We start from the raw sequence: 16,136 nt of genomic DNA, 5'->3' as shown, positions 1-16,136 counted from the left end.
AGAACTACTGATCCAAACGCTCCTTTTCCACTGGGGGAACGTACTCGTCACGAAACATAGCGGTGAACCTCTTCCAGGTCACCGCAGCAAGCTCTGCTGAAGAATAGTGCGCTGTCACGAACTTCCACCAGTCCTTCGCCCCCAAGCGAAGCTGGTTCAGCGCGAACCGAACTCTCATATGCTTCGTACATGAACATGTGTAGAAGCACCCCTTTATGTCAGAAATCCACCTCATCGCGGCTATCAGATCCTGAGTGCCATCAAATTCTGGTGGCTTCGTGTTGCTAAACTCCCGATACAACAATGAGTCACCCCCCTGCGGCCTGGCAGCAGCAACGGCCGCAGTGGCTGCTACAACAGCAGCATCAGAAAGAGCAGCAGGTGGTCTTAATAGACCCGAACATCTCTGGAATCTCAGCCCTGATGGCCACAGCCACCTCCTCGTGGATGATCCTACGAATCTCCTCATCACTCGTCCCGCTGATCTCTGGTGTGTGGCGTGTCCTAACCATGATCTACCTCTGAAATACAACATAAAGAAATATCAGGGACTCGCTCGAGTATACATACACTCGATAAACCCACCATACTTGTTCCTTGGTACCCTAAGGATTCTTACTTGGACTGTGCACTGACCCGATGTCTTCAGTAGTATGGGCCCAATACTACCGTCCACACCGCATCAACATCCACCCCAAGTCCTCCTCCAAGGATCCCAAATCACAAGTACTCTATCTCTTCTCACGTATAAACTACCCTTCGGTAGATTCTCATAGCACCTCACTGATACCTACTTACTCTAAAGCATCTCATGGCAACAAAAATCTTCCTAGACTAAGGCATCACAAATCAGGTCACTCTAGCCCTAATATGAATACATAGCCTACTCTAGCATGCATATCACATTTCATTATATCTCATAACATAAATGTAAGGGTATTTTGGGAAATCACCGTTCGGGTGCTGGCTGATCGTACACACTGCTCACTTGCGTATCTTTTCAATTCTTTTATTTTTCAGAAAAATTGTTTATCTTATGAAAAATCTCTCAAATCCTCAGATTGAGTTCAAATACACCTAAAGGTGAATCTGAATCCCTCAAACCAAGGCTCTGATACCAATTTGTAACACCGTAAAATTTAAAACAAATTTTCATTTAATTTTTATTAAAACATTTCATTATTTAATCTTCCAAAAGTCAAACATCCAATGTTTCCACAAAATACATAACATAATCCATAACCCAATATCTCAAAAACATGACATCTTCAAGTGTGTACTGATCAAGCTGGCCATAGGATCTTCCGATCCAAGTATCTCAGGGGATTTCCATCCCAAACTCTGTTGACCTTCCAGTCCATATCATCTTGACCTTCCGGTCCACATCATACTCATATCATATAACATATCACATATAACTTACATCACATATACATCATACACATAAGACCTTTCGGTCACACATAATTACCCCATCGGGTAAGGCATAGTGAGAAGACTCACCTCGCTGATGTCGGATAATCACTCGTGCCCAATCTCCCGACCTATCGTCCTCCTACATCATAAGTACAACTCTCATTAATACTTTCCTGACTTTGTTTGATTACTATTATCAAGTAAACACTAGTCAACCCTGGTCAATACTGGTCAACAGTCAACCTTTGACCTGACTCGTCGAGTGCCTTCGGGCAACTCGGCGAGTTCCATCGCGTACTCACGTCCTCTAGATCCCTTCTAACTCACCGAGTCATTCCCCAAATAGGGATCCAGATCTAAAGTCTCATCACAAATAGGGACTAATTGGACATCAAATCTATGGATCCAGATCTAAAGTCTCATCACAAATAGGGACTGTGGACCTCTATGGATCCAGATCTAAAGTCTCATCACAAATAGGGACTAATTGGACATCAAATCTAGCCAATAAAGGGTCCAATAAACCCTAAATCCATATGATCATCATAACAAAAGAAAGGGAGCCAAAATATTACCTCAAATGTGATGCTCTGAGCTCCAAATCCACAGAATGTCCACCTCCTTTGCTTCCTCTTGGCTATAACCTCATTTTCCTTGCTAAACAATACTTCAAAGGTCAACAATGGCCTCCTCTCTCTCCCAAAACGCTCAAATGCTATAGGGTTTCTCTCAAGGGACTGATAGATGCAAATGACGGCCCTAAGGGCCTTTAAATATGTCTCAAACCCGAGAGATTAGGGTTTCATTAAACAGCACGGACTCGCCGAGTCCACCCATGAACTCGCCGAGTCCGGTCATCAATCCGGATGAGAATTCGCGACCCTACTCGGCGAGTCAAAGCACCAACTCGCCGAGTCCTTCCACAAATTCCAAAAATAAATGAATAAAATAATATACCTGGGAATCCGAATGTTACATTACAAGTCAAGGATGAAGACCAGAAAACGTCAAAGGAAGCAATCAAAACCGCAACTCGTCAAAGGAGACGGTAGTTAACGATTCGCTGATTTCTAGACAGGCAACGAAAGTCATTACACTGCACAAAAAGAGAAGGAAAAGGGCATGTATAAGGCAATACAACAGACCCAGACCTACAACAACACGTATATGCGGGGGAATCTGGGTGCAATAGATACAAAACCCTTTCATCAAACCAAAAAAAAGCATCACATGATTTACAAATAAAGCTACAATCACCAATATCATCTTAAGAAGTCAATAGTCGGTTTCCAAGAGAAATAATTGAAGCCAAATGAGAAGAGAAACGACGTTTGCAATGGAACATTCCCGACATCAGGTTCTAACTATGGTAAAGTAAAAAGAAGTAGACAACATACCTAGAAAAGAAACAGAGACAAAGACGGAGAATAGGAACGCAACACCTGAAGAGGAAGAGTAAAAAAGAAAAAAAGAGGAAATAAAGAAAAACGAAAGAAATAGTATTGGATAAGGATGGCAACAAGGTGGCAATGAAAACGAATAAGAACAGAAAAGAAGAATAAGAAAAGGAAATCGTGATAGTTGCGTTAGAATGAAAAGAAGAAGTTCCGTGACAAAAAATAAAAGAAAAGAAAGTGCACTGTAGCCAAAGCTTTTAAAAATTTATAGGATATACGAATATTTACACGTTGACATTTAACCTTTTATTTAATCAATTCATCATGTATATACGGTTTGACACCTAGGTAGAAATATATGTCAAAATGGAACAAATAACCACACGTTATCTATTTACTTAGACATGGGATTTTGTAGTCGGATCTTCACTTTCTGTTTAATGTCCTTGTATATCACTTTCATGAAATTATATTATATTATCTCTCACCATAAAAATAAAATCCTTTTTATTTATGTTAACAATTTGGATTACTTTTTGTTTTATTGAAGGGGACTAAAAATGCAAAAATCATGTGCCGGCGTTGCATCATTCATTTTCTGATGGGCCACCCCTTGTACACCTGCCGCCACCAACCCAAGTTGTAGTATATTTTTTGTTCATTATTTATTAATTTTAAATTTCTCAAAACTCAAATGTTTATTTTATAAATATTTTAAAATTTTTGCCCTCTAAAATCTAATAGTCTTCATAATATACAATCTAATCTACCAGGGACTTTCTTGATAATAAATTAAATATAGAGAAATGCTAAAACTGGTTCATATTATTTCATTCAATAAATCATATTTATTTTAGAAAAAAGCATCTTTAAGTTTAGTATTTAATGACCTATGTTATAAGTATATAACTAAAATAGTATAAATAGCTTAATCAGAAATTAAATTTTGGAAACTTAAATTGTAAATTAATTTCTAAACATTTATTTTAAAACAAAATTTCCTAAAATGAAACACTATAATTTACCCTGTCAATTTCGTAATATGTGACAAGAAATATATTTAACTAAAAATGTATTTTATAATGTAATAAATATCTATGATATTTTATTAATAAAAATGAATATTAAACTACTAATGACTAATGCTAAGTGTCATTCCAAGCTCAAACACTCCATTAACGGCCATAATGTTTTGAAGTTCCTTTCCTTCCTCACCTCTCTCTCTCTCTCTCTCTCTCTCTCTCTCTCTCTCTCTCTCATTGGGTGTGTGCTTTGCTTTCACCATTTAACAAATCGTTTCTCGACATTGAATCTATCAGTTCGCAACATTTGGAAGGGTCAACGGCCGGCGATTCCAGGTTTCACGCTTTCCATAAGATTTTCAGTTGAATTTAATGTTTTAATGAATTGTCTCGATCGAGAACTGGTTTAAGTCAATGCGGTTCAATCGGACCAAATCAGCGAATTTCTTTGTGATAATGCGGTTAAATGCTATATATCTTGTGTCTATTAAGGTGTTTTCAAGGCGAGAAACATTTCCAGATTTGGGTTGAGTTGACTCGGTGAGTTCAGTGGAAAAACTCGTTATACTTTGAAAGACCTTAACTACCAGGGACTAGAGGTATCTTCTCATTGATTTTTAGGCTTATTATAACCTTAATTACTTGAGTCCTTTACCAGGTTATTATCAATGTATCCGCGTCCATGGTAACGAACCGACACTTGCAATCCAAGTTTTAGGTTAATCTTCTTATAATTCTTGTATTGCGTCCTTGTTTTCTTTTCTTTTTAATGGTGGAATGTCAAAATAAACGGGTCTTATACAGATTACAGAGCGAGAGCTATGTTACTCTTGTTTCTTCAACTACATTTAATTAAAGAACCATAACAATCTTATTAAAATTTGACTTAGAACTAATTAACCCATAGGTCATTGGTCTTTCTTAATTACGAGAATCTGTATGAGAACATTGCTGTTATTGAATTTGTTTTTAGGATAGGTTATGTTCCATGAAATGCTTCTGTCAAAAACTGATTTTACGCACACATTGGATTTTTCTGATTAGAATCGATTGCATCATTGAGTTTCAAAACTTGTGATTTGAGCAACCATATCTTAACTATGGAGAAAAGAGGAGGAAATATGGTCCCAAGCTCACCCTCACACACCCCAAGGTCCAGTGACAAGGCAGCAAGAGATATCAGACCAGAAGTACAAATGAATGGTAAACATGATAGAGAAAAAGGTGTTAATGTTCAAGTCATTGTGCGATGCAGGTCTGTAAATTTTTTATTAAACAATATATATAAGTAACTGAATTTGGATTGTTTTTACAAGAATTTCTTGATTGTTGTGTTTCTAAACATATAGACCATTGAGTGATGATGAGACAAAAGCACACACACCAGTAGTGATTACATGTACTGAGAACAAGAAAGAAGTTTGTGCAGTTCAACATATAGCTAACAAACAGATTGATAGATCATTTGTGTTTGACAAGGTAGTTCTCTTGTCAAATATCATTTATTCTTATTCTTTCTATTGTATTTTTATGAAAATAATGTCTCTGATGGTGTTCCCAATATATATTTATAATGTGGATAGGTATTTGGTCCAAACTCTCAACAAAGGGACTTGTATCATGCAGCTGTCTCTCCCATAGTTTTTGAAGTTCTTGAAGGATACAATTGCACTATATTTGCTTATGGCCAAACAGGAACTGGAAAAACATACACAATGGAAGGAGGAGGGAGGAAGAAGGTATAACTTTTTGTTCCATAATGGCATTTTTCAATCAACCACATTTTTTAAAAAACTTTTACTAAACCAAAATCCCTTGGATTCTGCTTTAGAATGGGGAATTCCCAAGTGATGCAGGAGTCATTCCAAGAGCTGTACGACAAATATTTGATATATTAGAAGCTCAAAATGCAGAATACAGTATGAAAGTTACATTCTTGGAACTTTACAATGAGGAGATAACGGATCTTTTGGCTATTGAAGAAACTTCAAAGTTTCCTGAAGATAAATCTAAGAAACCAATAGCACTCATGGAGGATGGAAAAGGAGGTGTGCTTGTAAGAGGTTTGGAAGAGGAGATAGTTTCAACAGCAGATGAAATTTATAAAATCTTAGAGAAAGGATCTGCTAAAAGACGTACAGCAGAGACCCTTTTGAATAAACAAAGTAGTCGTTCTCACTCCATATTTTCTATCACAATTCACATTAAGGAAAGAACTCCAGAAGGAGAAGAGATTATTAGATGTGGAAAGCTGAATCTTGTTGATCTTGCTGGTTCTGAGAATATTTCTAGGTCTGGTGCTAGAGAGGTAAACAAAATTCAAATTACATATATGCCCATTTACATGGTGGAAATTTAGAATGTGTCCTAAAGGGTATCCCTGTCTTTTTTGCAGGGAAGAGCAAGGGAAGCTGGTGAGATAAACAAGAGTTTGCTTACACTTGGCAGAGTCATAAATACATTAGTTGAGCATTCAGGACATATACCTTATAGGTATTATTATTATTATTACTATTCTGTTGGCATTATTTGAATTAAAGAAATGTAAATTAACTATATTAATGTCTTTTTTATTTTTTTATTTGATAGGGATAGTAAGTTAACAAGGTTGTTGAGAGATTCCTTAGGAGGGAAAACAAAGACATGCATAATTGCAACTATCTCCCCCTCTATCCATTCTTTGGAAGAGACACTCAGCACTTTAGACTATGCTCATCGAGCAAAAAACATCAAGAACAAACCAGAGGTCAGTAATTTTGAATTTTTTTAAAAAAAAGTTGATAGAAAAGGTTGTCCTCTTTCAGGAAAATTTGATATCTTATCTTTGTTCTTGTTTCAGATTAATCAGAAGATGATGAAATCTGCAATGATGAAGGATCTGTACTCTGAGATTGAACGACTCAAGCAAGGTTTAACTCGACCCTAAATCTCTCATTGCCTCATTGGTTGAATCCATATTTTATGTTTTTTTACATGCTTTGACTTTTTGTTGACCAGAGGTCTATGCTACAAGAGAGAAGAATGGAATCTACATACCGAAAGATAGATATCTACAGGAAGAAGAAGAGAAGAAGGTACACATCCTCATGAAATTACAATTTACACCACATCAATTTGAAATTACAGTTTACACCTTATAAATAGCAATCAAGACTGAAGTTCTTGTGATCTTCAGGCAATGGTGGAAAAAATAGAACGCATGGAACTCGATGCTGAGTCAAGGGGCAAGGTAGAGTCTGAGACTTATAATTCTCCATTTTTTCTTAAAAAAAGGACACTAATGATGATAAATTTTATAATCTACAACTGTAAACAGCAATTTATGGAGCTTCAGGAGCTTTATAACTCTCAGCAGCTAGTGAATGCAAATTTAACTGGAAAACTTGAGAGGACAGAAGTATGTTGTTATTCAAGTTCTTCTCTCGATAATACTTATCTAATAATTTTCATTTTTCTAGCATGAAATAATCATTTACTTATTGGATTTTTAGATAAAGCTCCAAGAAACTGAACATTCATTGTTGGATCTTGAAGAAAGGCATAGACAAGCAAATATAACAATCAAAGAAAAAGAATTTCTTATCTTCAACCTTCTAAAGTCTGGTAAGCCATTGCTCTATATCTTAACAGAATCATATCTAAATTTTTTTAATTAACAAACTAATTTCAAACTTTTATACTTTTATATTTTCAATTTAACAGAAAAAGCTCTTGTTGAGCGTGCATTTGACCTTCGATCAGAGCTTGAGAACGCTTCATCAGACGTGTCAAATCTGTTCACCAAGATTGGTACTTTCCACAAAAAAAAAATCAAATATAATTACAAAAGATGATATGTTTTAAAATAAAAATTGTTATTCCAGAGAGAAAGGACAAAATAGAAGATGGAAACAGAATTCTTGTCCAACAATTCCAATCTGAGTTGACTCAACAACTTGACATCTTGCATAAAAGTGTAGCAGCTTCTGTCACACAACAAGAACAACAGCTTAAAGGCATGGAAGAAGATATGCAATCATTTGTATCAACCAAGGGTCAAGTATGACTTAAATTTAGCAATATAAAATCTTTATATAACCAAAAACACATTAAAAACAGAATATAAAAACTGTTTTTTTTTTTTTTTAATGTATAACAGGCTACTGAAGAACTCAGAGTTGGTTTACACAAGTTGAAATCATTATATGGTTGTGGTATTAATTCCCTTGATAATCTAGCAAATGAAGTCAACGGAAATTCACAGTCAACACTCGAACATCTTAATTCTCAAGTCTCCCAAAATTCTTCTGCTCTTGGAAACGTATGATTTAATTTTGATTCAAGAATTCTTTGAAAGATTGTGTTACTGGTATGAAGTTATGTTTAATTACATTTATGTCCTTCAACACAGCTTTTTAAGGGTATTGCATCAGAAGCTGAGGATTTACTTAATGATCTTCAAAACATTCTCCATAGCCAAGAAAATAAACTAGCCACATACGCACAACAACAACAAGAGGCACATTGTAGAGCTGTTGAAACCTCGAGGGCTATTTCTGGCATTACTGCAAACTTTTTTGTTACCCTGGACATGCATGCAACGAAATTGACAGAAATTATTGAAGAGGGCCAAACTGTAAATGACCAAAAGTTATCTGAACTTGAAAGGAAGTTTGAGGTAATGTTGATTTTTGTTTAAACAATTATTTTTGGATATGTAGTTTTTTAGTCTTTTATTTATTTATTTTATACATGTAGGAGTGTGCTGCTAATGAAGAAAGACAACTACTTGAAAAAGTTGCAGAACTTCTTGCAGTTTCAAATGCTAGGAAGAAAGAACTGGTAATGGGCATTTTAGACAATGTTTAGCTTCAACATGTAAAGATTTTTGAGGTTGATTTATTTTTGGCATTATTTTGACCATATTGTTTGTAATTGTATTTGTAGGTTACAACATCAGTAAATGGTCTACGAGAAAGTGCAGTTACTAGAACCAAAACATTCCAACAAGAAATGTCAACCATGAAAGAATCAAACTCTTGTGTCAGAATCCAATGTACAAATTTCACTAAAAAGACAGAAACCCACTACCTTGAAGACACTACTTCGGTTGAAATCGGAAAGAAAAACCTAAATGATGTTCTTCAAAATTGGTGGGTCCCATTTTCCCCATAATAGTAATAATAATTATTATTATCCTTTACAACTTCTTATTCATTATTGATATTACAGTTTGCAAAAGGTAAAAATGGGGTCACAACAATGGAGTAAAGCTCAAGAATCTTTGCTCAGTTTGGAGAACAACAATGTGGCTTCTGTGGATGAAATAGTTAGGTAAGTCCATAAATCAAGAAACTTTGCTAATTGCCACTTTGAATAAATTTTGTATGTATATTTTTTTACAATACCTATTTTACCCTTCTTACAGGGAAGGATTAAAAGCGAATCAAAGTTTGCGCTCCCAATATTCGGTTGCAGCATCATCGGCGCTTAATGATACAAATGTCGCAAGCAATGACCTCCTGTCTTCAATTAATCGTGAGCATTTATTTACTTTTAAAAACATTTTGAGTTCTCAAAAAAACAAAATTAATTCAGTATTTTAATTTTTGATATACAATGAGTTTCAGATTCTTTAGAGCTTGATCATGATGCATGTCGGAATCTTGATTCCATGATTGTTCCTTGTTGTGGAGAATTGAGGGAATTGAAAGGTGGACACTACGATAAGATTGTGGAGATCACAGATAATGCAGGAAAAACCCTTCTGAATGATTACACGGTAACTTTTCTCATCCACCTAACATGTCGTAGAGTAGTTACAGTTTTAGTCCCTGATTTTGCTCTTTTTTGGTTTTGGTCCCTAAAGAATTTGGTTTGCTATTTTGGTCCTTATTTAAGGTTTTTGTAACATTTTTGTTCTCTGTTCCAAGTACAATGATTATATTTGAGAAGATTACATTTTTGGTCTATTAGTATAGCTGTTTTTGCAATTTTGGTCCCAAAAAGTTTTCTATTGTGATTTTGGTTCTTATTTGAGGTTCTTGTAACGTTTTTGGTCCCGGTCACAAGTAAAATGACTATTTTGGTCCCTATACATTGCCAGTTTTTGCACATTTGGCCCCAAAAGTAGTCATTTTTACTTGGTAAAATCAAGTAAGGACCAAAATTGCAAACGAAAACTTTTTGGAACCAAAATTGAAAAAACCAGTTATACTCAGGGACCAAAAATGTAATTTACTCAATAAAATTAATTAGGGTTAAATGCAAGAGGAGATAAAGAGTATACTTTGAGTTTTTCTTATTACTCGAGTCTTTTGGTGTAGGTTGATGAAGAGTCATGCTCGACTCCAAGAAAGAGGGAATTCAATCTACCAACCACCACTTCCATTGAAGAGCTGCGGACCCCACCATTTGATGAGTTATTGAAATATTTTTGGGATTCAAAATCATCGTCTCCAAGGCTGATATTAAATGGGGGCGATGCAAAGCATCTTGAAGCTGGTGCTCATTCCATGAGAGACTCACGATACCCCCTCACTGCTGTTAATTGATCCACGGGAAAAAGGATGATCATCTCTCTTTGAGGAAACTGTATATAAATATATATAATATATGATATGATTACTACACAATATCCTATTCTTTATACATACAATACAGTAGGTTTAAATTTAGGTTTGGATCTCCAATATTTCTGGGGTTCTGGTGTTGTTTGTTGAAATATGGTGTATGATTCTTGTGTATGTATTGAGAAAGATTGAAATCAGAAGGTTGTGGGAAAAAATCAGAATCGATTTATTTGTCACCATTGAAAAAATAAAAATCGATTCATATCGCTCTTCAATCGATGGTGGTGAGAGAATACGATGATTATTGCAGAAGAATTGCGTGTCTCATTGTCTTCTCCTATGATTTTGTTTTGGCTTCATTTTATTTCGTTTTTCCTCTCAACTCCTCTACATGATATATGAGGCTTTTTTTTTCTCTCATTGGCACGACCATGTGTATAAGAAGAATTTGGGTTTGCTAAACCGTTCTAAGAAGAACTAGGGTTTGCAATGCCATATTTGCAAGAAAAACTTATTGATTGAATATATGAATTTGATCCTTCAAAATTCTATGGTATTTATACATAAGGATCGAAAATGAAATAAGGTAATCTGTTTAACAAGCTGTACAACTGTCAACATACAATTTAACCTTCTACTATAAGGTAATTACAAAGTATATCTTTATGCTATTTTGTAATTGTGATGCTTCTAGTACTTGATATTGACCTTCTTTCTCTTCACCTATCTTCAATATCTCTAATTTATAACTATAAACACCATTTAAAGTGATATCATATTGGTGATTATGGCCTTTCAGGACTTGCCCAGGTACAAAGAAATGAGTAACTCATGAATGAGGAAACGACTGATGGAAGATTGTGATGATAGCCACTATACATACACATTTACATCAAAACTTCTGGAACCATCCTTTTCTAACATAAAACACATGCTATCCGATACCAAGAGCAATATTGGAACTTCAATCGAGATTCACAACCCTAAAGATGTATTCTGCATGTAGATGTTAATTTCTAGGAACCAAAAATGTAAGAACAATCGCCTTTTAGAAGTTCTCCTTGTGGAAATCAAAGCGAGTTGAGGTTTCTATGCTAAGTTCTTTGGCAAGACTTTCCAATGGTCTTACAAGGGTTGGGGCCCCACAATAGAATACACCTGTGGATCACCAATGGTCAAAAGGTTGGCAACAAACATGAAGAAACACTATATCACATACTGAAACAAGGTGTTTACCAACTCTAGCAGAATCATGGTTGCTTGCCAAAGTGTTGAATACTCTCTTCCAGTTAGGTCTTGAAAAATGTGTTCTTATCTGTTATGCTCTATTCGTTAGAATCAAAATTCTAGTTGGAAAAAAAAAGGATACAAGATCATGATTTCAAAGAAAACATACGCGACTTTGAGAGACGACATCAACTCCATTTTTGGCATGTTGCAAAGACTGCACCATGGCAATAAGCGCCGATCGTGCATCTCCTTCTTCATGAACACAGGTTAAGTAGGTATGCATTTCGATCAGATGCTGTAATTAACATTAAAATCTCCCATTTAAAACAATTTTTTTTACTTTTATTCATGTTAGGATAGTGTATATTGAACTCTATAGAGTTTGATGGATTATCACATCATCATTCTACTTTTTATATAACTTTTATAATTTTTTTCTACAGTATTTTCAACTCTAAAAATGTTCAATAGAACAATTTAAAAAAAAATCATTTATTTATCAATCATTTTATGTTAAAAAAGTTTCGTTTTTCCATTTAACAATTCAATTGTCATTCAAGTTCATATCCATTGAATGCCAACATGACATAGCTTTATGGTTGAGTTTAGTCCATTAAATACTAGCTAGGCTTGTACCTCATTCAACCATTACATTTAACTCTGCGTTATGGATGCTCTTAAAAGAACAAGAGATAATTCATTTTTCTTAGAACCTACATTTTTATCGTACTCTGCAATATCATCCATAACTCCTTTGAACCATTCGAACGAGCCTTGCTCCCTTGTCACCCAATAGAAGTATGCTCGATCTGGGCCCTTCTCCTCAAAACCCTATAACAAAATTACTATTTAGCATATAAGTATATACCCATGTTTATGCTAACATGATATTTTACTACTTACTACTGCTTCTCTTTGGTGGTTTAGGAGATCTTTCAAAATGCTTATGAATGGAGTTGCTCCTATACCCAAGCCAATTAGTAATAGGATGTCGTATTTTCTATAATCCTGAGCCGGCGCTCCATATGGTCCTTTGATGATAATTTTAGGGTACCTAGAAGAATAAACTGTGAAGATCATTAAACGAAACAAAAACGTTTAAACAAATTGAGCAAATTTGAGCTGGTTTTGATGCTCACACTGATTGTGCTTCCTCTATAGGAATATTTACATTCGCTTTAGTTTCCAATCGAACAAGGTTTCCTTTTATAGCTCTTGAAGAAGAAGCAGCAATTTGAGGTTTTTGTGGTGGAGGCTCGCAGGCCTGCATTTCTGTGTTTTAGAATTCAGATTAACAGAAAAAAAACAAAGGTTGTAGATGAAAGAAGTATAATGAAGCTTCAGAATTTGGTACATTTAGCCTAAAATATGTTCCTTTACCTTCGCGAATTCTTCTTTAAGGGCCGTTGTCCAATCTCCTAAGGTCCGGATATGTACACTTAAGTAGTCGTCTCCAGGTGCAGAAGTAATGGAGAATGGATGCCTGTGATAACAAATCAATCAATTATATATATATATATAACTTTTGAAGATCAAAGTGGTGTATGTATATATACCATTCAACGCCTGATATATCCGGACATTTAACAAAGAGATACATCCCGCTCTTGTACTTGAATCCATGGGGTCTACTCATGTAGAGCGCTAGCACGTTTCCGGTGTATATGATAGCCTAAAGTAATCAATACAACAACCTCAGAAGGCACATTGTGTGTTAAAATATCATCACTAATTCAATAGAACCAATCTTAGTATCTGTTAGAGGTTAGATTGTTCTAGAATCCTCTGGAAGATTCTAGACTACTATGGAAAACTATGGAAGATTCCAGAATATGAATATACCGGTAGACTCTAGAATATTCTAGAAAATCATGGTTCTAAAAGACATTGAAAGATACTGTAATGTCCTAGACTTCTTTGGGGCACGATGAACATTCTAGAAGCTTTTAATAGATATAGAGTACGGTATAAATGAAAGTAGCATCATTGTTCACCTTAACGATATTGACTCGATGTTGATGATCACCGGCCGTAAAGACTCTCTCAGTTGAATACATTAGCATCGGGACCACAAGATACATCCATGTCTGCAAGGTAACTTTGCAGTTATTCAAATCTGGAAGAGACTATTATACTTACAATAAAGAAAAGAGGGTAAATCGTTCCATTGACTTACTGTTTTATTATACCAAAATGTCGCAAAGACCAGGAAGTATCCATGAAGGATCAACAAGATGTATACGATAACCAGAAGATGATGAGCATACCAAAAGGAAGTAAAACCAGCTAAGTGGTTAAACGGCCATGGCAAATGGATCACATTTCTCCTGAAAGCGTGTGTGGCGAGGAGAAAGCAAAAGAACATCATAACATCCATTAGAATCCCCGTAGATCCTGGGACTGTTAGTAGTAAGTCCACGTATGTTGGCTGCGCTGGCAGCAAATTACCATAAACACGCTGGAAAGTGTCCGCAGGGCAAGTGGTAATCCTTATAAAATTGCAACCCAAGTGAGCAACAGTATGAGCTATAGTGCCAATTACAATGAAAACCGCAATGACTTTGTGGAAGTTAATGTTATCGTCAAAAGGGAAAATTTTGCCAAGAAACGTTTCACGTAACGCAGTGAGTGTTCTTCTGCAAACTGGAACGAGAATTAGAGCCATGTTAAGCTTTAGGGTTTCACCCGCAGCCTTGGCTGTACATACACAATAACCCATGACTTGGAACGTTGGCAATAGGCTATACTGATGGAATTTCCATGCAAAAAGCGCGATGTTAAGAAAGAGGAGTAAAATTACTACGAATATTCTTTTCCGGTTATCTATTACAGCTTCTGTCCATTCGTTCATGCGTCTGCTAATTGGATTGCGATACTTTGATGGGATCATCGTTTTTACTAGAATTGTGGTTTCTTCATTCTTCTTCTTGATGTTCGTTAATTGGGGGTTTGTTTCATTTGACACCATACCCGTAAGCAGGATTTCAAGTTGCCACATCTGTTCCAGAAATAAAACACTTCAGAAAAATAGAAAGCACATGTTAAAAACAAGAAACATATATGCACCAAAATAGTATATGTTTGTAACCTCTATGTAGCCACGGTGGTCGGGATCCAACTCGTCCATGATTAGAGCTGCATAGGTCCCGGCTTGGTTCTTGAAATTCGAAAGCTTGTTTGCCGCAGCACTCATTATAAGTACCTAAAACAGGAGATGAACTTGAGCTTGGAGAAGCGAATTAATTAACAAGAAAAAAAAATTGGCTTCTAATTAATGTCTCACCTCTTTTACCTCATCTTCTGATAATATCCCATCTCCGTTCTTGTCACACCTGACATTAACTCGTTTAGAAGCTCAGATTATAAGAATCGATTTTCATTGTGATTCTAGTTTGATTTTTTTCAAAAGCAAACGTCAAACACATAAACTAACTTACATGTCAAAGAAGATGCTAAGCCGAGCGTCAAGGTCTTTCTTTGTCATCTCTTCCCAAAAACTCCTGACTTGATCTTTAGTGAGCCCACCTTCGGCGTCAATGTTCCTACGCCTAGCCATGGCATCATACAATTCTCCCGCAAACTCAATGCTATCTCCCATTCCTACAATCATAAAGGAAATGTTGAACAAAGAAGTTATATTGCATTAATCTTGGACACAATATTTTCAAATCTTTCTAACCAACACAAATTCCGAATTTATCTCTAGGCAGCTTTCCATCCACGGAAAACTGATTGAAACGTCGATCAATTGCTCTCCATGCATCCCCTTCTTTTCCAGTTACCGTTCTATCAAGAAACCGCAAGCTGTTAAGCCCTTTGGCTGCACTTGAGGTTGTTCGGCCCATCTTAGGAGCCCCGCCACCAGGGAGAGCCTTCTTTCGGGTAGATTTTGCCTTACTTGAGTTGCGGCTCAATATTGGTAGCAACCCGCCTTGCTTGCTTCCATTATCTGTGACACGTTTTGATGCTCGGTCTTTTGCATTTGCTGCAAATGATTTTTGATCCATCGGGTCGATCTCAACGCTCTCAAGATCCACCCCCTTCATTGTGTTTCAGGTTAACTTTTCGAACATCAAAAAAAAAAAAAAAAAAAAATTTTGTTTTGATTTTGGAAATGCAAAAGAAGGAAAGAAAGATGAAGATGAAATGTGTAATGGGGAATGTATGGGGAAATGAGCGGGAGGAAATGAATGGACTAAACATGGGAAAATCTTAGAGGTTGTTAAGTTGCTTTTCCAAAATTAGAAACAAACACACATATTTCTTTAATTTTATGAACCATAAATTTGACTTGAGTTGAATCATATCGACTCTAAGTTAGATATTATTATGTTTTTTGGTTAATCGCATAATATCTATTTTTGGCTATTTGAACTTACAGTGTTTAAGCAAGTCAATGAAAACCTTTATAACTTTCAATTGCCAATGGATATAACTTTCAATTTGTAAGTTACACCATGGGATACTACTAGAAAATAGGGGTATTATACTTCCAAAATTTTACTCTAAGGATAGAAAAG

At 35.7% G+C, this 16,136-nt stretch overlaps 2 protein-coding genes across 4 annotated transcripts; one reads left to right on the top strand and one right to left on the bottom strand.

The window, feature by feature from the left end:
- The first annotated feature begins 3,986 nt into the window (after window positions 1-3,986).
- On the top strand, window positions 3,987-10,611 carry LOC145012134 (kinesin-like protein KIN-5D). Of its 3 annotated transcripts, none has more exons than XM_078970915.1 (24): window positions 3,987-4,171; window positions 4,328-4,375; window positions 4,494-4,553; window positions 4,880-5,090; window positions 5,185-5,314; window positions 5,419-5,574; window positions 5,667-6,143; window positions 6,231-6,328; window positions 6,425-6,581; window positions 6,675-6,744; window positions 6,833-6,909; window positions 7,011-7,064; window positions 7,152-7,232; window positions 7,327-7,438; window positions 7,538-7,624; window positions 7,699-7,874; window positions 7,974-8,135; window positions 8,226-8,492; window positions 8,573-8,656; window positions 8,762-8,967; window positions 9,047-9,148; window positions 9,243-9,352; window positions 9,445-9,596; window positions 10,141-10,611. In XM_078970915.1, exons 4-24 carry the CDS (start codon window positions 4,936-4,938, stop codon window positions 10,366-10,368), a joined length of 3,141 nt encoding a protein of 1,046 aa, XP_078827041.1. In that variant the 5' UTR covers window positions 3,987-4,171; window positions 4,328-4,375; window positions 4,494-4,553; window positions 4,880-4,935; the 3' UTR covers window positions 10,369-10,611. The 3 variants fall into 3 exon arrangements, with proteins under 3 accessions (XP_078827041.1, XP_078827040.1, XP_078827039.1); XM_078970914.1 differs by having other exon boundaries at window positions 4,328-4,434; XM_078970913.1 differs by lacking the exon at window positions 4,494-4,553 and having other exon boundaries at window positions 4,328-4,434.
- A 319-nt stretch (window positions 10,612-10,930) lies between these two features.
- On the bottom strand, window positions 10,931-15,694 carry LOC145012135 (putative respiratory burst oxidase homolog protein H). The gene is made up of 14 exons (XM_078970916.1): window positions 15,296-15,694; window positions 15,054-15,216; window positions 14,900-14,948; window positions 14,705-14,818; window positions 13,793-14,614; window positions 13,611-13,703; window positions 13,173-13,288; window positions 12,997-13,099; window positions 12,756-12,880; window positions 12,520-12,670; window positions 12,334-12,447; window positions 11,783-11,911; window positions 11,623-11,701; window positions 10,931-11,544 (listed from the first exon to the last, which is right to left on the bottom strand). Exons 1-14 carry the CDS (start codon window positions 15,660-15,662, stop codon window positions 11,435-11,437), a joined length of 2,535 nt encoding a protein of 844 aa, XP_078827042.1. The 5' UTR covers window positions 15,663-15,694; the 3' UTR covers window positions 10,931-11,434.
- Window positions 15,695-16,136: the final 442 nt, after the last annotated feature.

The sequence above is a fragment of the Lactuca saligna genome, chromosome 8, assembly GCF_052625555.1.
Source record: "Lactuca saligna cultivar CGN05327 chromosome 8, ASM5262555v1, whole genome shotgun sequence".
NCBI classification, from domain to species: domain Eukaryota; kingdom Viridiplantae; phylum Streptophyta; class Magnoliopsida; order Asterales; family Asteraceae; genus Lactuca; species Lactuca saligna.
This window is presented reverse-complemented; position numbering and strand designations above follow the sequence as displayed.

What these genes read in the sequence shown, in the direction of transcription:
- LOC145012134 (XM_078970915.1), top strand. Translation starts at nt 4,936, where the DNA reads ATGGAGAAAAGAGGAGGAAATATGGTCCCAAGCTCACCCTCACACACC. An exon ending in GATCATTTGTGTTTGACAAG is followed by an intron (nt 5,315 to 5,418) that starts GTAGTTCTCTTG and finishes TAATGTGGATAG; the next exon opens with GTATTTGGTCCAAACTCTCA. An exon ending in TTGTATCAACCAAGGGTCAA is followed by an intron (nt 7,875 to 7,973) that starts GTATGACTTAAA and finishes AATGTATAACAG; the next exon opens with GCTACTGAAGAACTCAGAGT.
- LOC145012135 (XM_078970916.1), bottom strand. Translation starts at nt 15,662, where the DNA reads ATGAAGGGGGTGGATCTTGAGAGCGTTGAGATCGACCCGATGGATCAA. An exon ending in CAGAAGATGAGGTAAAAGAG is followed by an intron (nt 14,819 to 14,899) that starts GTGAGACATTAA and finishes CTCCTGTTTTAG; the next exon opens with GTACTTATAATGAGTGCTGC. An exon ending in TTGCAGAGTACGATAAAAAT is followed by an intron (nt 11,912 to 12,333) that starts GTAGGTTCTAAG and finishes TGTTAATTACAG; the next exon opens with CATCTGATCGAAATGCATAC.